At 49.1% G+C, this 17,859-nt stretch overlaps 9 protein-coding genes and 1 non-coding gene across 10 annotated transcripts; 4 read left to right on the forward strand and 6 right to left on the reverse strand.

Annotated features, from left to right (window-relative positions):
* Positions 1–71: 71 nt before the first annotated feature.
* Positions 72–155, reverse strand: EDB91DRAFT_t21. The gene has a single exon. It is a non-coding gene; the product is annotated as a tRNA-Lys (tRNA).
* A 917-nt stretch (positions 156–1,072) lies between these two features.
* Positions 1,073–2,205, forward strand: EDB91DRAFT_1043108 (uncharacterized protein; the record flags this gene model as incomplete). Its single annotated transcript, XM_041313041.1, has 2 exons — positions 1,073–1,868; positions 1,922–2,205. 2 exons carry the CDS (start codon positions 1,073–1,075, stop codon positions 2,203–2,205), a joined length of 1,080 nt encoding a protein of 359 aa, XP_041183710.1.
* Positions 2,206–2,890: 685 nt separating this feature from the next.
* On the forward strand, positions 2,891–5,834 carry EDB91DRAFT_1096628 (catalase-like domain-containing protein). The gene is made up of 7 exons (XM_041317006.1): positions 2,891–3,307; positions 3,362–3,620; positions 3,679–3,895; positions 3,945–4,486; positions 4,546–4,694; positions 4,743–5,398; positions 5,454–5,834. The coding sequence occupies exons 1-7, from the start codon at positions 3,153–3,155 to the stop codon at positions 5,711–5,713; spliced, it is 2,238 nt and encodes a 745-aa protein (XP_041183711.1). The 5' UTR covers positions 2,891–3,152; the 3' UTR covers positions 5,714–5,834.
* On the reverse strand, positions 5,835–8,277 carry EDB91DRAFT_1096632 (natural resistance-associated macrophage protein-domain-containing protein). Its single transcript, XM_041317007.1, has 9 exons — positions 7,938–8,277; positions 7,783–7,882; positions 7,692–7,728; positions 7,350–7,639; positions 7,173–7,299; positions 6,799–7,123; positions 6,648–6,748; positions 6,483–6,595; positions 5,835–6,426 (listed from the first exon to the last, which is right to left on the reverse strand). Exons 1-9 carry the CDS (start codon positions 8,102–8,104, stop codon positions 5,941–5,943), a joined length of 1,746 nt encoding a protein of 581 aa, XP_041183712.1. The 5' UTR covers positions 8,105–8,277; the 3' UTR covers positions 5,835–5,940.
* A 140-nt stretch (positions 8,278–8,417) lies between these two features.
* On the forward strand, positions 8,418–9,596 carry EDB91DRAFT_1233796 (MED6-domain-containing protein; the record flags this gene model as incomplete). The annotated part of the gene is made up of 6 exons (XM_041321142.1): positions 8,418–8,489; positions 8,554–8,696; positions 8,751–8,842; positions 8,895–8,977; positions 9,027–9,501; positions 9,568–9,596. The coding sequence occupies 6 exons, from the start codon at positions 8,418–8,420 to the stop codon at positions 9,594–9,596; spliced, it is 894 nt and encodes a 297-aa protein (XP_041183713.1).
* A 153-nt stretch (positions 9,597–9,749) lies between these two features.
* On the reverse strand, positions 9,750–10,892 carry EDB91DRAFT_265759 (clathrin adaptor complex small chain-domain-containing protein). The gene is made up of 5 exons (XM_041326647.1): positions 10,770–10,892; positions 10,447–10,718; positions 10,322–10,393; positions 10,187–10,262; positions 9,750–10,052 (listed from the first exon to the last, which is right to left on the reverse strand). The coding sequence occupies exons 1-5, from the start codon at positions 10,789–10,791 to the stop codon at positions 9,904–9,906; spliced, it is 591 nt and encodes a 196-aa protein (XP_041183714.1). The 5' UTR covers positions 10,792–10,892; the 3' UTR covers positions 9,750–9,903.
* Positions 10,881–14,334, reverse strand: EDB91DRAFT_1096652 (SGT1 protein-domain-containing protein). The gene is made up of 12 exons (XM_041317008.1): positions 13,919–14,334; positions 13,782–13,869; positions 13,469–13,710; positions 13,277–13,418; positions 13,047–13,226; positions 12,912–12,995; positions 12,696–12,859; positions 12,334–12,645; positions 12,069–12,281; positions 11,914–12,035; positions 11,701–11,865; positions 10,881–11,650 (listed from the first exon to the last, which is right to left on the reverse strand). The coding sequence occupies exons 1-12, from the start codon at positions 14,245–14,247 to the stop codon at positions 11,109–11,111; spliced, it is 2,583 nt and encodes an 860-aa protein (XP_041183715.1). The 5' UTR covers positions 14,248–14,334; the 3' UTR covers positions 10,881–11,108.
* Positions 14,335–14,389: 55 nt separating this feature from the next.
* Positions 14,390–15,266, forward strand: EDB91DRAFT_1276869 (ATPase, V1 complex, subunit F; the record flags this gene model as incomplete). Its single annotated transcript, XM_041324668.1, has 5 exons — positions 14,390–14,446; positions 14,506–14,587; positions 14,637–14,719; positions 14,771–14,858; positions 14,918–15,266. 5 exons carry the CDS (start codon positions 14,390–14,392, stop codon positions 14,968–14,970), a joined length of 363 nt encoding a protein of 120 aa, XP_041183716.1. The 3' UTR covers positions 14,971–15,266.
* Positions 14,783–16,592, reverse strand: EDB91DRAFT_1096688 (TIM21-domain-containing protein). Its single transcript, XM_041317009.1, has 6 exons — positions 16,171–16,592; positions 15,955–16,115; positions 15,395–15,904; positions 15,297–15,345; positions 14,918–15,240; positions 14,783–14,858 (listed from the first exon to the last, which is right to left on the reverse strand). The coding sequence occupies exons 1-5, from the start codon at positions 16,484–16,486 to the stop codon at positions 15,149–15,151; spliced, it is 1,128 nt and encodes a 375-aa protein (XP_041183717.1). The 5' UTR covers positions 16,487–16,592; the 3' UTR covers positions 14,783–14,858; positions 14,918–15,148.
* On the reverse strand, positions 16,593–17,475 carry EDB91DRAFT_1096690 (histone H3). Its single transcript, XM_041317010.1, has 4 exons — positions 17,267–17,475; positions 17,159–17,211; positions 16,949–17,098; positions 16,593–16,896 (listed from the first exon to the last, which is right to left on the reverse strand). The coding sequence occupies exons 1-4, from the start codon at positions 17,304–17,306 to the stop codon at positions 16,726–16,728; spliced, it is 414 nt and encodes a 137-aa protein (XP_041183718.1). The 5' UTR covers positions 17,307–17,475; the 3' UTR covers positions 16,593–16,725.
* Between the last annotated feature and the right edge of the window lie 384 nt (positions 17,476–17,859).

The raw sequence follows: 17,859 nt of genomic DNA on the forward strand, positions 1-17,859 counted from the left end.
CTCTCGAGACACCAGTTTTCAGAAAATGACGACAATAGTGAAGACTTCGAAAAAAAGGCAATAAAAACATTAGCCCACCGCGAGGGTCGAACTCGCAGCCTTCAGATCGCCTAGTCTTAAGAGTCTGACGCTCTATCCGATTGAGCTAGGCGGGCGATGATGTCGTGTGCAAACCCCTGAAGTTACCCAGCCCGTGAGCCTCACCGACGGGAGACAATAATAGGGTCGGCGGGGATCATATTATTTGCGGATTTGATGAACGCGCCGGACTGAAATAAACTTTGATCAGTGGCTAGTAGGGGCAACTCTGAGCTGTGCACCATGCAGGACGCTGGGTAATTTTCCTAGAAATCCCAGGCAGCCTATGTCCGCAGTACATGTCGTGGAAGTCAACTCCCGAGATCTCGGTCACTGAGTGATATCTTCGGAACTTTTCAGGAGTGCACAGCTTGCGCCGACCAACATACCGTACCCCTCCTAAAGCTTAAGTGCCGCTTCTTCTATGAAGTAAGCGAAAACGCGCGAACGACTTCACATCGAAATGCTTTGTGGCCCGACGTGGCTACGATCGCTACATTGTCCGAACTTGCCCGGAGATCTTGTGAAGATCCAAAGGTGTGCGGTCCGTGAGGATTCTTTTGGTACCGGGCGCAAGACGCACATACAAAGACGACTAGACCGAGGAATTCACAAGAGGTTACCGGTTAATGCTAGGAAAGTAACTCTCAGGAATAGTGACAGACGTGTCAAGACAACGGGCATATTGCGCCCCCGACGGAATACAATAGGGTTTGTCAAAAGATATGATCAAAGTAGATGCCGAGGTAGTTGGCCGAATGATTGTACCCAACGGAAATATCCGAATTAGCTGTGAAGGGTGAGAATGAGGCTGATGTAATGATGGTTATAAGCCGTTGCTTGCGTGGTCCGCAGCAGAACCCGATTTCTAGCCCACACCCGGTAAATCCTGCTTAACTTTGGTTTAACAAGCTTCTGACTCGATTTCCAGTATCAGTTCATTGCACGCTCTACTTCGCAGTAAAAATTAAAGGAATCGCGCAGCAACAGCACTATGCCTGACTCGCAAACCGACGATTTTTATTCTTCCTTTGAGCCCTATGGCTCGGAATTCACAAAGCAAGGAGGTGGCCTTGACTTTGCTTCATTTCACTCGCCTTCAGACATCCTCGCGCCCCACCCCGATCTGTTCGAATTAGAACTGGATTCGAGCCTTGCGGCTTTCAACGAAGTCCAGCTGCAGCTCCTCACCGTAGATTCCAACGACGCTTACTCCTTTTTGAGATCCGATACTCCAACGTGTGGTCCTCCTTCCACGATCACCGTTTCCTCCGAGTCTACATACGACACTCTTTCCACTCACTCAGAGTCTCTCTATAACTACCAGGACTCTCCTTCCTTTTCTACCAATTGCTCCTTTCCTCTCGACCTCGAGATGGATTTCCAGCGAGTTCGTGTCGGTGGCAGCGCTTGCTCCGACTACGGTATTAATTCCGCTGCGCAGTCTACCAATAATTCTCTTCCCATGACTGTCGACCCCAGCACTTTTGGGGCCTTGCCCCTTAGTCCCCGCAGTCCTGTGACTGCGCCTGCTGCAGACATTTCCTATAAGCGCACAAGCTTCTCAGACTACGGTGGCGCAACTCGCATACCTGCGGTACCCAAGTCCTCAACTGCAGAATATTTTCTCAACTACATTGCCGGCGCTGACTCTACCGTCTCGCCGTCTAATATGTCGCAGTTATCTTCATCTTCCTCCCCCCCACCTCTTGCAAGGTCGCTCAGGGGTGTCGACGATCAGTCCAAAGAGGATCCTCGTAAGAGATACCAATGCCCCTCATGCCCCCGAGGTTGGTATTATTTGTACTGTCCTGGCTTATCACTGATCGCTTTTATCCATTAGCATTTGCTCGGGCTTACAACTTGAAGACGCACATGGCCACTCATGATCCCAACCGTCTCAAACCTCATGTGTGCCCTCACCGCTCGTGTGGGCGGTCCTTCAGCCGCAAGCATGATCTTGGCCGTCACTTGGTCAGCATTCATCGGGACGAGTCCGTGACTTCCACGCCGTCTGCGGTAGTCAAGTCTATAGGTGTCGATAGTGGTCACAGAAGTTGGTGTGACAACTGTGGCAAAGGAACAGTCGGTGCTTCGGGCCAGTGCCTGTGCGCCGATATCAAGTAGCTGCAGATTGCGTTGTCCTGTTTAAACACTATGCGTACGTTTTGTTGCCCATCACCTTGTCCCTGTATTGACACAGGTGCTATTCACAGTATGGGCGAGTATATTTCGCCACTCGCTTCGTCGTGGTCGATGGTCGATTCGTCTACTGCGCGCTTCTGCTGACGTATCATTCCTATCTACGCTATTTCCGCTCTCGACGTGTTGCGTATCGTACCGTTCAGCTGTTGTTGCTGGGCCCAGTGACGAACGTGATCTCGGGTTGCCAACCTCATTTATTCCTGCCTTCGTCTACGACGGGCTGGCAATATTTGTCCAACTCTATTTCGTTGGGATACTTTATCTGTGTTAACACTTATTCGACGATGCTTCAACTCTTTCGTAACGTAAAAGCTTAAATGTTCCTTTCACTTCTTGGATTCCAGGCGCGTTGGCGTTGTTCTGGTTCCACCTTCATTATGTATGTACCCACTGGAAATACCTCTATCTATGTATTCGTGAGCTGTTAGAATCACTTTTCAATGATCTCATGTCTGCTACAGTGTGGAAATTTGTGCTGAATAGGATGACCTGTCAATGAATTTCTTTTCTGGTCAAATGGTGCCCGCAGTGGACTTCAACTTCAGCGGATGAAATAAGGATGGTATGGATGTGAATGCTAATAGCTAAATTTTTGGCCATTTATTCGCTCGTAAAGGTGGCTACTAACTGCTAAGAGCTCTCTCAATAAGCGAGAGTGATAGCTGGCGCGAGGGAGGGCGGTGAGGACGGATGTTTCATTACCACGTCGGTTTGAAATTCAAATTTTCAACGCGGTCACGTGGTCAGATCATCTTGTCGTCACCGGTGATCTCATGGAAAGCTTGAAGGTCTGGAATTCGACTTGCCGCGTCGGCGGGAACATAAAAGGCCAAGAGATGTGACGCCTCCTTTCTCTTGTCCCTTCTGCTATGTCGTCTATCGGACAATCAGTTGAAAAAGCCTTCACTACTGCTATGACCTCCACAACTAAAGTGGGAGACCTACAACGAGACATACAGGAACCGCGAGCCAACCAGCCTCTGACAACAGATCATGGCGTCAAGGTGGCTGACACGGACAATTGGCGAGCCTGAGTGTATGCATCGAGTTCACGGTGTTGACCTTTCATATCTATCAGGCTCAAGATCACAGATGGCCGTCACAACGGTCCTATGCTCCTTGAGGATCAAATTGGACGAGAGAAGATACACCGCTTTGACCATGAGCGCATCCCAGAGCGTGTAGTGCATGCCCGCGGTGCCGGTGCTCATGGCTATTTCAAAGTATTTAACGATCGCGCTTCGAAATACACATTCGCCCCTGTCCTGACGGATTCCTCGAGGACGACTCCTGTCTTCCTCCGTTTCAGCACTGTACAGGGTTCGCGTGGCAGCGCTGTGCGTATATGCTTCTTTTTCTCGCATATAATCGGTTGAGGTCTCCTTCCGCGTGTAGGACACTGTCCGCGATGCCAGAGGGTTTGCGGTCAAGTTCTATACTGAAGAAGGCAACTGGGACATCGTCGGAAATGACATTCCCGTTTTCTTCATTCAAGACGCCATCAAATTCCCTGACTTTGTTCATGCTGTGAAGCCAGAGCCTCATGATGAAGTGCCTCAAGGCCAGAGCGCACATAACAACTTTTGGGACTTCGTGGGTCTGCAGCCGGAGTGTTCGTCAATTTAGGAAGTTCTAGATACCTGTTGACGCCCTTTTTACAGCGGCACATATGGTGATGTGGGTCATGTCTGATCGCGGTGTTCCACGATCCTTCCGCATGATGCAAGGATTCGGGGTGAACACCTTCACACTGCTGAATTCCTCAGGTGAACGCCACTTTGTCAAGTTTCACTTCATCCCGGAGCTGGGGGTACATAGCCTTGTATGGGATGAAGCCCTCAAGATCAACGGCCAAGATCCCGATTTCCATCGCAAGGACTTGAACGAGGCCATCGAGAGCGGTGCATACCCAAAGTGGAAGTTCGCCATCCAGACAATCCCTGAATCACAAGAGCACAACTTCGACTTTGACATCTTGGACGCTACCAAGATATGGCCGCAGGAACTTGTACCTCTCGAGGAGATTGGCGAACTAGTTCTCAATCGCGTTGTCGACGAGTTTTTCACAGAAACAGAACAAGTCGCATTTTGCACTAGTCACGTCGTTCCAGGAATAGGATTCAGCGACGATCCTCTTCTGCAAGGTCGGAACTTCTCGTACTTTGATACCCAGATCTCTCGTTTGGGCATCAACTGGGAGGAGGTGAATCTGATTCGTTCCCTACCTCTCGCCGAGATTCGGACTTATTGCTACGACTGCAGCTTCCCATTAATAGACCTGTATGTCCTGTGCTCAACCACAATCGCGATGGGAAGAGTAGGCATCGTATTGTTAAGAGCGAAGTCAACTACTGGCCGAACCGCAAGAATATCGGGCGTCCCGTTCCTGCGGAAGAAGGTGGATATATCGAGTAAGTCTACCTCATGTCTCTTTGGCCCTTCAGCTCAATAGTGCCTAGATATGCACAGCATCTCGAAGGTATCAAGAAAAGGGCGCGTGGGGAGAAGTTTCAGGAGCACTTCAACCATGCTCAACTTTTCTACAACTCGCTTGCCACGCATGAAAAGGCCCATCTCGTCAGTGCCATCAGCTTCGAACTTAGTCATTGCGAGGACCCGGTCGTTTACAAGTCCTATATCGACGTTCTGAACAACATTGACTTCGACCTGGCAAAGGCCGTCGCCGTTAAGGTGAATGGTGAGGTGCCGACCAAGCCCGGTCGTGCCAATCATGGGAAGAAGAGCAAGGGCCTTTCGCAACTCGACTTCTTGCCAAAGGAGCCTACCATCGTCTCAAGGCGCATCGCCATCTTGATCACGGACGGGTTCAACGCTGTTGAGATGCAAGCTGTGCGGGCTGCCCTGACGAGCGCAAAGGCCATTTGCTACGTTATCGGCCCTCGTCGGAACCACATTCGTCCAATGTCAGGTCAGGATTTCGGTCCGGGAGTGTTCGCCGATCACTACTTTGACGGCCAGCGTTCGACGCTCTTTGATGCTATCTATATCCCTTCCGGTGAAGAGCATATAAAGACACTTGCCAAGAATGGTCGCGTGGTTCACTGGGTAAGGGAGGCATTTGGTCACTGCAAGGCTATCGCTGCCGTTGGTGAAGGTGCGTCGAGTTCAAGCTGATTTTCACATGGTCGTTGACACTTGAAACATTTCAGGTGTTAATTTCCTCCGTGACGTTGTTAGACTGCCTGGTGTCGACCTCTTCGCCCCTTCGCGCGATCATGGCAATGATGAAGTTGTCGCATCTTACGGCGTCGTAACTACTGGGAAGTATAGCATCTCCTCCGCTGTCACAGACGCGCTCAGGATTGCACCTGACACGAGAGGCTTTGCTTCTAACTTCGCGTTCCAAATTAGTCAGCACAGATGCTATGAGCGAGAACTGGACGGATTGACGGAGCAGGTTGCGTTCTGAGAGTCACGGGTTATCGACGGATTTCTTATCGATAGGTTGGTTGGGGGTGATTGTACGATTGTATCATGTGTGTATCACGTGCACGAAAGAATTGGTCAATATAACTTATTGTAGCTTTCGCGTGAAGTGTCCGCAAGAATAGATTAGGCGCCGCAAGCATAATTATGCAAATTCTAATATCTACCTGAGGATGTATCCTATAACAAATTCTATTCGTATGTCATTCACTATCCCGTTTGTCCCATTCCAAGCATCGCAATCGCATAAATGTTGGCAATTAATACCACCACCCAGATGGTATATGCGAAGGCTGTAAAAATATATCCATTACTGTAGTCGACGACGACATGTTCCTGTGTCGACGAACGCTTGATCGGATCATCACTTTTGCGCTCGACAACGGTAACGCAAGTGTGCACAGGCAAGGGCGGCTGATATGTAGGCAGTGCGTCAGAAACAGATACCGGATGCGTGGAAGGTATCGGTGAGGCGTCCGTGAGTTTTTCTTGGCTCATTTTCGGCGTTCTAACAGACATCACCATTTTTGACGAGGTCAGGTAGATGAGGGGGAATGCGACAAAGGGGAGGACAACAGACAGGGCGACTTGTGATGCAATGAGAAGAGCGTTAATCCCTGACCCCCCAGATGAAATAGCCACGACCATGGAGGGTATCAGACTGATCAGGCGCGTGAGAAGACGGCGGACGAATGGCTATGAAGAACAGGTGTTAAGGCGAAGATGATGGCTTCAAACTGAATGACGCATACGGATACATTCCACGATATAAACCCTTCAGAGACAATTTGACCCGCAAGCGTTGCAGTAACACTGGCAGTTTGGCCTGCACAGACGAGGGCGAGTGCATAGAGTAAGGCTGCGGCTATTTGATGCTCTGAGTCTGGCATTGGCGCAAGACGATCATCTCCGCTTACCTGTACCAAGGCTTTGTAGCATCAATGTATGCATGTTGACCAGTCCGATCGAGGAGTCGTTCCCAGACGAATAAAACATAGTAGCGGCCAAAATCAATATCCTAGACCGTCTGGGTCAAACGATGAAAGCAATGGGAGAGGAGGGGCGCACGCTGAGTTGATTGGCACCGCAAGTCCCAGTAAACTTAGAATTACATCCACAGTTCCGTGGCCAAGATGAGCGCGAATGAATTCTACCGAGTTGTTCTGGCGAAATTCGTGTCGGGAGGTATAGTCTTTCAAGCCATTACGTTCTGATCGTGAAATGTATAAGATACTCTTCCAAAACCGCTGAAGTCTCTGGAGAAATGACACCTCTCTTGTGTCGGAAGGTGTCGGAAGTGGCTGGGGCGGTTGTGAAACACGATCTTGGGTTGCAAGATTCGAGCCCAGAAACAGCGCATGGGGCATGACCGTAGCACCAAGAATTCCGATAGCTATATTACTTTGTTGGAAATTTTGACATATATCAATTGTGGGTCATACCTGTGTAAACTGCGTTAGGCTGTGCCTGAAGAAGACCAGCCGACGGCACAAAGCCCAAAAATACTTGTTGCCAGTCTGGGTGAACCCTGACGAGTAGCAAGATGAAACATACAAAGACCATTGCAACCTGAATTTTGAATTAGCAACTGGACGTCGTCTGATAATGTTAGCACAAACCAATAGTATGATCACCAGCTCGAATAATCGCACCGGACGTCCTGTTCGTGAGGGGTCGCCTATGATGAGGAAGATGAAAACGTCGACACCAGTAAGAAGTACAGCAGACCACAGGGGGAGTTTTGGAAAAAGTAGGCAAAGACCGATTGCTGACCCAAGTAATTCTGCAAGGTCCGTGCTGATGATGGCTATTTCGCATAGTGCATAGAGAGGATACAGCACAAGTCGCCGGACCAACCGTGGGTGTCTTGGATGATCATGAAGAAGTAGTCTACAATGGTGAGCCAAATCTGGTAACATCGTATAAGAAGGCACAGTGATGAGGATGGCGAAAGTATTTACCCAGACCAGTGACGCAGCCGAGTCTAGCTGCCAACACCTGTTGATCACGTTAATAGTTGCATAAATAGCGCTAGATATATTGATGACATGCCTGCAGAACAATTGCAATAATTCCGGCTAGAAAAATGACGAATAGCATAGGTCGATAGCCAAAGCTAGCGCCAGCTTGAATGTCGACACTCCAATTACCGCTTGATGAATATCAGATAACGTATACGTTCAGATCACAGTAGTCATATAGCGTACGGATCGAAATAGCCTACGGCGCATATGACACCGACGCCTACATGTTTTTTGAAGTGGTGCAGCACAGTCTTCGACGCAGAAGCGACTACAGATATCTGGCTACGCGCTGGAGGTTGCGAAGTCGGTGAGGAGGAGTTGTCATGCGAGGAGGGCACGGGTGAAAGCATCCCAAAGCTGCCTCTAGCTACCTGGAAGATACCTGGGAGAAGATGACTGGTATAACATGATCTCGACACGATTAAAAGGACCAATGATAATGTCTTCCTTTAGATGTGGTGTGAACTGACCTGCTTGTTTTTGGAGATTCGACCCTTTACCCGGGTCTCAGAGTCCCAATCCATACTGGCGGTTCTTACCGGGTTTCATTTCTCACGCAACGTATACGTTACCAACATCAAGCGATACGCCCCTGGCCCGCCGGGACTGTCAGTCCTGAACGAGATCGAAGTTCTTTCTATCCGCATTCACAATTCGGCCGTGATGGACTTCAACGATCTTCATCCTTCTGACGATTACAGTCACAGGTTTTTTATCTGGCATGAATGGATCCAGGTATTCAATTCAAACGCCACAAGGGCGTCAGTCAGCTTCCCATGCTCACGAGTGAACAAATCAGGCGAACGGTCCTCTCACATCGGACAACGTTTTTGATTACTTTGCTACCTCAATGTTCTATGACAAGCAGAGCAACAATCAGGTCTTGCGCATGCAAACTATGCACACAGGCGTGCCCATCGTAAACGAATCAGAAGAACTCAAGTGAGTTCCATTGAAATTCCGAGCTCCCTTGACGTATTTCGTCGCGTGATATAGACGCTTCACCGGCATCGAGTTTGCCCTTGTGCATGCGCAACCACCTTCGTTATTTATTATTCATAAAAGAGAACGTTTATCCCCTGAGGAAGGTACGTTAGTCAGAAGCCGCTCAGTATGTCCCAAATTTGAGCATGGAACTAGTCCGTCCTCTTGCTGCTTATTTTATCATGAACAACCGGATATATCGTTCACCAGACGTCTACGGCGTTCTCTCCAATCGTCTGGTAGATTCCCACTCCTACCATGTATTCATTTCGACTTATTTGCTTGTAGCTTACTTCTCTATACGCTTTGCAGTCCTCTTTAGATATACTGCGCATCAACCGACCTGACTACACCCCTCGCACGGGATTTATCTGGCCAATCACGGACCAGACTATGTCTGATGATACTAGCAAGAAATGGGGTGCAGAAGATACCTCAACTGCTGCGGGCGAAACAGAGATTTCTACGTCCCAGCCGGAAAGTCAGAAACCCGCTTCAACGGCCAGTGGACCAAAAAAGCAACAGAACAACATGTTAATGTATAACGCAATGAGGTCTACTGCGTTTCACTCAAAAATTTCCTTCTCTTCCTCTGCTTCTGCCAGAGATGGAGAGAGTGTCCCCCCCGAGTCCCTAGGGATACGCTCCTCGGCTACACCTGCACCTGCGGTGACCAGAGCGGCAACCCCAGCCAGCGGTCCCACACCTCAAGACGCATTTCCAACGAAGAGTGCTCCTGGTGCGGGTAAAAAGAAGAAAAAGCGTACGTGTTGGTCAAATCGGTCCAGTTGCTCGCGCGTTTATAAGCGGATGTTGTGTGATCATTTAGGTACCCTGTTGGCTCCCGCAGTAAATTAAAGGTGTTCAACCTCTACAAACTCCGTCATAGCCCTGCCTCTACACCTAGGCAATGACTTTTTGTTGTATATAACGACGTCAAATGTCATCCATATCGCGAGCCTGTGGGCCTCATTACCACCCTGACGTCATCTTGTGCTGTTATACCATGGAATCTTTATTGCCAGCGCAAGAATAGGACAGATTGGGACCTGGAGCTACAACCGGCGTCGCAGTTATTTGGGTGGGAGTTGTGAAATCCTACTATCTTTAATTACCACTGTGAACCCGACATCGCGCCATTACACGTGAAACTGTTTCAAGCAGTTCACCGAGTAGCAACACCTGTCAGCCTGTCAGTCAACCATCCCAGTGGAGTCTGCAGAGATCCGCTTCGCGCCCCTCCGACTCCGCTGCCTAGAGCTAAAGGATTTGCTGATGCAAACGAGTTCTTTCTGGCCTTCGACGCTAGTTTCACTATCAAGAATTGCGTCAATATCAGAAAAGACGGATCATCCTGTACACGACCCATTCCAAATATGAACGGAAAGAATATGAATACATAATCCGACAATAGTGACGGATGAGGAGACCTGGAAAAAGATACGGACCTGAATTACTGATTTCATCACCATTGGTCTCCAAGACAAGGCCGCCTTGTATGATTTCCGCAAGGATGTGATGGGCCTGAGCACCAGCAATCATTGGTCGTCGGAGGACATTCGTATAAAATCCGTGTAACTCACCTCGTCGAAATGGAACACTAGGTCCAGTTCACAAACATTCTCAAAGTGCCGGTCGAGTGCTTCCACGAAAACCTAGAATAGTTCGTTACAATGTGGGCACGACTACAAGAGCAACATTCACTCACTTGTATCAAGTCCAGGATGCCCAGTTCGCTTTCTGCACCATCGACGACAAATACAAAGTATAGGGTCGCGTAATTTCGGTATACGACGCGCCATCTCTCGTCCGAGTCATCCTTGGGGCCGATAAACGCCTCAAGTTCCGGTGCATCTAGAAAGTTGCAGAGTCCCGCAGGTCGGATGGATATGAGAGAAAATATCTTTTGAATCAACGTCTGAGAAGATTGGTGGAGAGGCGTGTAAAACTTGGTCAGCCTTGGAATGCCGGATGTGTTGACTGCAGGGCATGTCAGGGCAAAGTGACGCAACTAGAGATAAGTACTCTGACATATGAGCACGGCATGGATCATCGTAACTCTTGCGTAGGTTCTCTGAGTATAGCGCGAAAGCAGCGACTGTTGGCTTTACTGATAGTCGACAAAGTTCGGTTCATTTACTATGGGAGTTCTAGATAAGATTAGATGTAACAATAACTGTCCGACTCGATCGGCAGCAATATTTACTTACACATGTAGTCACGAAGTACTAGGTGCTCACTACACAATACTGATTCACACAAAGTACACGATGAATAGTCTAACAGGTACTCATTACCTTCCAACCGCTATATCACCGCGTTAGACACCATTGACATATGTTCCCGACAGACCATGTATTGGTGGCGCAATCATGAATCATCCCTTGGGAAAGTCCACCCTGGCTGCAAGCGACTCGCAAGGTTTCCCACAGGTCCAGAAAGCCCCGCTTGGCCTTTGAAACTTTCCAGGAAATTCTTGATAAGGTTGTAGTCCATCGGCACCTCCTCTCCATCAGAGTCAAGTTCCTCCATATCTCCGCCTCCGTGTTCGAGCATGGCTTTGAGCTCAACCTCCATTTGAGCTTCAATATCTGGGTCCTCTTCACTGTCTTCTTCTATGGATGTCGATTTAGATTTGCCTTTGCCGGTGACTGCAGGGTCACCTGTGGGGACAGCTGGAGCCTTCCCCTTCCCCTTCACCGTCTGGCGAGACCGGTTGAGTTCGGCATCCATAGCTTGCATGACAGCTTCAAAGGAGTCCAAATTCGGATTGACATTTGGCCTCGGACCAGGGGCAGGTCGTCGGCCCTGTGCTTCCAAAGACTGCGTCGCGGGAGAATGAAATTTATTATTTGATGATATTGACGAGGTTGATGTTGTGTTCTCCGCCATGACGCTAGTGGGAACGAAGGCTATAAAACTGGACGTCAGCAAGATCTTACGCAGATCAATTTGTATTTACCTCCTCGTCCTTTCCTATCCTTAATGATGTCCCCCCACTGTTGATCAGATATACCCAAAGCTTGCCTTGAGAACTCCAGGAACTCTGCTTCCTCCTCATCCATGTCAACTTCAATATCGCCAACCACCTGCGGGCGGTCCTCTTCTGACTCGACATCTTCCTCATCTCCACCAGCGAGTGGATCGGAGCCAGATGATCATCATCAGAGTCTACACCCTCGTACCTGTCGCGCGACAGAATGGGTGGTCGTATAGATCGAGTACGAGCTGGTGATGTAACTTCTAAAGCGGGCTCGGTGGTCGAAGACTGTGCTATCGCTGGATCGGTCATATCGACTGTGTCAGTCTCGATAGTAACTTTGGAAACACGTTGAGTGTTGAACGAAGCGGGCATCTGCCCGTATTCGGCCTCCAAGAGGGCAGGCACAAGCTTCGCCATCGCTTCTTGGCGGGTAGCATTCGTCAGTAACTGGCTCGTCGTCATCTTCATCGTCGGAGTCCGAGAATTTCTCATCACTAAAATTCTCTTCATCCTCTTCATCCTCTTCGCCTGTGTCGTCCTCGTCGTCCGAGAAAGCTTCGCTAGAAGCAAAAGAGTTAGTCTCCTGAAAGGATTTAGTGTGTGGATGCTTACTCTTCAAACCTAGCACCCTCTACGTAACCCTCTCCTTCAACAAACTTCTGCACCTTGGCTGCAAGGTCATGCAGCTTGGTTGCTTGTTCTTTGGCCACCATTTCCTCTGCAGAATCACCTGCAGAATCAACATCCATCGCTTGAGATTGCGGCTGGGAACGGGTCCGCTCCAGCATGTCATCAAAGTTGGCTGCATCTACGTTCATCCAGTCATCCGAGTCTTCAGGCTCATCAGGCATCTCGGTAAGGTATTCAGGGGCGCTTGACGATGCCGAATTGAACAGCGTTGCGAATGAAGGACGAGTAGCATCGCTGGTACCACGTCAGCATCAGGGGATGGACAATAAAATTCCATAACTTACTCCTCTTGGCGAACCTGAATGAACGCATCAGCGGCCTTGTCCTCCAGTTCATTCCAAAGCTGCGATCCTTCGACTTCACCCCGGAAGTAGCCGGTTGACACTAGATTCGTGAGGTATGCTTTGTAGTCGGATGATCGACGAAGTGCTTCTTTACGGGCTTCCGCCTAAGGTCACGAGGTTAGTATAATGACGAAAGACTAAGATAGGCATACATACCGACGACTTGACTGCGTCAGTAGTCTTACTTGCGATGTCAGTACGACTCTTCGACTCTTGGTAGATCATTTCGAAACCGCAGGCCTGTTTATTTGTCAACGGACATCTTCCATAATGGCGATTTTGTTTACATACCAGCTTCATACCTATGTCTCTCCAGCGCCAGGCGTCGCTACCCTCGCGCTCCTTAAAATAACCGAATATTTTTGGAGGGAAGAATTTTTGCCCAACAAGTTGTGCATATGCTGGTTTTGTCATTTTGATCGTGGTAAGTACGGCAGAGTGAGGAGGGAACCGCGTCATGCGATGTGCAGCCTACAAAAGAATCATCAGAAACGATTTAGTAACAAGTTAGATATGCTGACTCGTAGTTGGATGGCATCACGAGTGTAGAATGTTTCGACAGGCTTTTGCACCAACGAAGGGTCAACAGATAAGGCGCGAGCGATGTCGAGCGGAAGGTAGGCTTTGGCGGTGTGTACATGGCTTTTTGCTGCTGCAGGATAACTTTCCTGAAGATCAATAATTCATAACGCACAACCAAAACATTTACATACCCTGAGATACGCTGCCATACGGTATTCTCAATTGTACGGGGTGCACGCGTATCGACAGTTACATCGCGGACCAGCTTCAGTGCGTCATCGATGGCCAAGTATTCTTCGAGATCATCACCAACAATGTCATCTTCGTCATCACTACCTTTGTACCCAGGGAATCTGCGTCTTCGTTTTGGTTTACTTGGAGGAGACGTATGTTTTAGAGGTATGAGATGCAGCATTCCACTGTGTATCCAGACCTGCAATGTAAGAGCACAAGGGACAATTCAGCAAAAAATCTTACCATCTAAAGCACGGGAAGAGGGCGCACCCTATTCTCGGAGTTGGACGGTTTGACCCATGAAGGCAGGGCTTCGGCTGCCTCGATGAGGAGGAACTCCCCATCAGAGTCCATTACGCTACGCGCTGTTAGTCCCTAGATAAGATTGCGAGATCCCGAAATCTGACCTAATAGCAAAATCCCACTTCTTGCTGATCTCCCTTAGGAGCCAGACGGCGCACCATTCGTCATCGATGGAGTCCCCGACGCGCATACGCCCCTCGAGCATCCACTTGTTATCATTGGCTGTAGCAGAATCGAGGTCTTTCACGACTTTTACTTCGAAGGAGTCTCTGTGCCAGAGAAAGTATGGCAAAAGCTCGGAGACATATGCTTGTACGCATGCTGCGAGTGTCGTTGCAGATGATTTTTCTGCCAGTGCTGGAGGAGGATAGAGGGTGTACTGAATTGTGTCCTCCGAGATCGAAGGCGGGCGATTGAAAATGTCCATTGCCATTATAGATTATTCAAAGACTCTTGCTTAGGATTTATTAGAATTCTTGACCAGGGGAGACTGAAGATCGTCAGGACTGTGTTTGTCAGCGAGGGGGTAACGACCCTCGGCCTCATTTCCTTTCCTGGTCCACCGAAGAGCACTAATGGCGTCGACCACGTCCTTCAAGGACAGAAATCTCATCGCTGTCATAGGAGATGAGGTGCGTTCGCCTGACCTGCTTGTCCCCAATTCCGCTCAGGAATCGATTCGCGACGACAGGACTCAATAACAGGTCTACTTCTTGCAGGCGTCGGCCATATCAACGAGCATCAGAGGAAGAACTTCCTCGTCGTCGACTCTAGTAAGGTCTTTGGCATATTCCACGTTATTGCGCGCTCACGGATATCTAGAAACACAAATATCATCGATCGAAGCTGCGTTCCAGGAGTTCACCCAACGGAAGGACATCGCAATCGTCCTCATTAACCAGCATGTGAGCTCAAACCTCCCACTGACTGTATTTTAATATGACGTGTGCCTTTAGATAGCAGAGAAGATACGACCGACGGTAGACCGCTATCAGGAAGCATTCCCTACGTTGCTCGAGATACCCTCCAAGGACCATCCATATGGTGAGCATCGGACACGCCTACATTCTCCAGGAAATTCGACGCTAAAACTGCAATTCCAGACCCTTCGAAAGATTCGGTATTGAAACGCGTTCAGAAGCTTTTCGGCGAGTAGACTGCATATCCTTTGTTACATCACTCGTATTGCTAGGGGTTCGTGCATAACCGCAGTTGAACGTCCCTTTGTACCATATAATACAGATGTGCATGGCAAGCAGTAGTCTACTATGCCTAGATAATGGATAGGCCTCCCATACCTTCGAATTAGGTATCGGGGTGGCAAGTTCAGTGTTTTATACCGAAGTGAACCGCATAATGGGCTCATTTTCCCGGACACCTGGTGCTCGTTCAACGAACACCCTCACTGGATGCCGGGTTTCTGAGTCTAAGGTTGAAACTTTGACATCAGTAGAAGATAATAGGATCCAACAAGTGGCGTACTTGGAATGTCAATCAGGAGATACCGGAAGACGAAATAACCCTCGTCGTTCTGCGATTCACATGAGGGTTGGTGAAATATTCTTTGGATAATTACATACCCGGACGAGATCAGCATGGACTTCTCCCTCTGTCCACAAAACGCCGAAGTCATTTACACCCTCAACTGCACTTCTCCGTCCCTTCAACCCTGAGAACAACCCAGCAAGGCTCCACAAGCCCTTCTCCTGATCTCTTTCTGTCTCTTGGTTTTCCTTGGCCGACAGGTGCGGGTAAGGTGCAGGCGATGGAGTGACATCGCCACTCAAGTATTTAAATGCACGTTTTCCAGATTCCCCAATCAACTCCAGCCTCTCCTTCGCGTACGCTATAGCTTCGTCTAGAGTCAGGGAGCTCAGAGACTCGATCAATGAAGGACCCGCTTCATCATCAGCTTGATGAGCCGATTTAGCTGGGGATGACCCTTGTACGTAGAAGTTGAGGAGCATATGTTCTCGCCCTGATGCGTCTACTGCAACCTGAGATGACACGTGCCTATGCCTATGCCTCGGCCGTGTGGAAGAGGGTGGGTTATTGTGGAATATTAGAGGTGCTCGCAGGTATTTTGCAACCTGTATCGATGAGTACAAAAACCGGACTCGCAATCTATATGATGACATACCCGAGGAGACGCATCGATGCGTTTGCAAGCATCATTGAAAAGGACGGTAGGCGAGTTCTTTGAGAACAACTCCGATGTAAGGGCATATATGAGCACAGCAGAAAGGCCGGCACCCAAAAGAATGACAGCAAGGTTCGAAGTGCGCTGAGTTGTTCGAATCACTAATGAATACAGTCCCTCAATATGAGAAGATGACTCTAAGAAAATGTTGCGTACCCTTCCCACCCGTGCTCAGCTCGGACCACTGTTTCACTTTCTTTCCTTGCTTGAGGGAGGCTTGAGATAATCCAAGCGTAAACGGTCCTACCGAGTCCTCTCGGTTCAAACGCGATGCGCGCTGTTTCTGGTCAAGTGCAGAAGAAAGTAATGAAGAAGATGCAGCGTCTTGGTGAGTAACGAATGTCCTGCGACAGACGCCCAATGCAGAGCTACGGTGACGGTGACTATGTGAGAATGAGAAGATGTAGGTCGATGGCCGCGAACGTGTGCAAAGCATATTGGCCTGACGTGCGAGCCTGGCCATGGAGGTCATGGTAAGGCTGTTGTGACTGCATCCGAAGCACCCTACCCAAATATGGCCAGCGATCGGTGACTGGTAAATTTGGCGGGTGAGTTGGCTGAGTCACTCCTTGATCCGTATGTTGCTGACGGGTGTCCGAGATAAAATTAAAATAAACTCGGAAGACAGAAGGTATCATTCGTACAGAACTCCATTAAAACACTAATACAACGCGCTATACTTATTACTCCAAGTGTTACTCAGTCAATAACTTATGATCGCTCTCCCCGGAGACGCCTAGCAAGCGCAAGGTCTTTAGGTTGGATAGTGACACGCTTGGCGTGGATAGCGGCGAGATTGGTATCTTCGAACAACGAGACGAGGTAAGCCTCAGCGGCTTCTTGAAGTGCCATGACGGCAGAGGATTGGAAGCGGAGGTCGGTCTAGATGGCTATGTCAACATATATAACGGTGTAGAAAGAGCGTCGTGCCGACCTTGAAATCCTGTGCAATCTCACGTACGAGACGTTGGAAGGGGAGCTTGCGGATAAGGAGCTCCGTGGACTTCTGGTAGCGACGGATTTCACGCAGGGCAACGGTACCAGGGCGGAAGCGATGAGGCTTCTTGACCCCTCCTGCGGGGACCTGCCAATGGATCGAACCGGTCAGTTAGGAATGGTGGAAAGGGGGAGACAGTCGACTCACAGCGGCGGTCTTGCGAGCTGCTTTGGATGCGAGCTGTTTACGGGGGGCTTTGCCTGTCCAACACGTTTAAGATGACGTATGGAGTACGATAACATAACATATGCTTACCTCCAGTGGACTTGCGGGCGGTCTGCTTGGTACGAGCCATTTGGAAAGTAAGTGAGGTTTGACAGGGAAGATGGGTGTTGTCCGTAAGTCCAGAAACTAAACGCGATCCCTACTTATATGTGTGCGCATAGATTGGCACGTGCTGGATCAATCAACAATGATTATGAGGATATTTTTAGCCATCTAGCGCGTCGCGTCCACCACGTGACTTTTGTGGATCATGACATCTATTAATGGCACATCATTTCGAGGCGGGACCGCGGGGAAGACCAGGATGAGCACAATGAGATTTGAATGACAATTAACGTCAAAAATGAACTACCAAGGTGCAAATAATTATAATCACATCAATCGTACAGAAGATACAATGACCATGGCGTCCAACGTGACATTAGATACCACCGCTGACTGTGTTCTCGCAGCGCGTCGCTAAGCAAACGGAATGCAAAGTCGGTGTGTCCAACCCTTTCAAAGAAATCACGTACCTGACCCCTCCCTTCACGAGACAATATATCACACCCTGTCTGCCCTTGCACTTGATACTCTTACTGGGACTTCCTCTTCTTTGGTAGGCTGTCGTCGTACCCATTTGC

The sequence above is a fragment of the Suillus paluster genome, assembly GCF_016628075.1.
Source record: "Suillus paluster strain FC165 chromosome Unknown EDB91scaffold_2, whole genome shotgun sequence".
Lineage (NCBI taxonomy): Eukaryota > Fungi > Basidiomycota > Agaricomycetes > Boletales > Suillaceae > Suillus > Suillus paluster.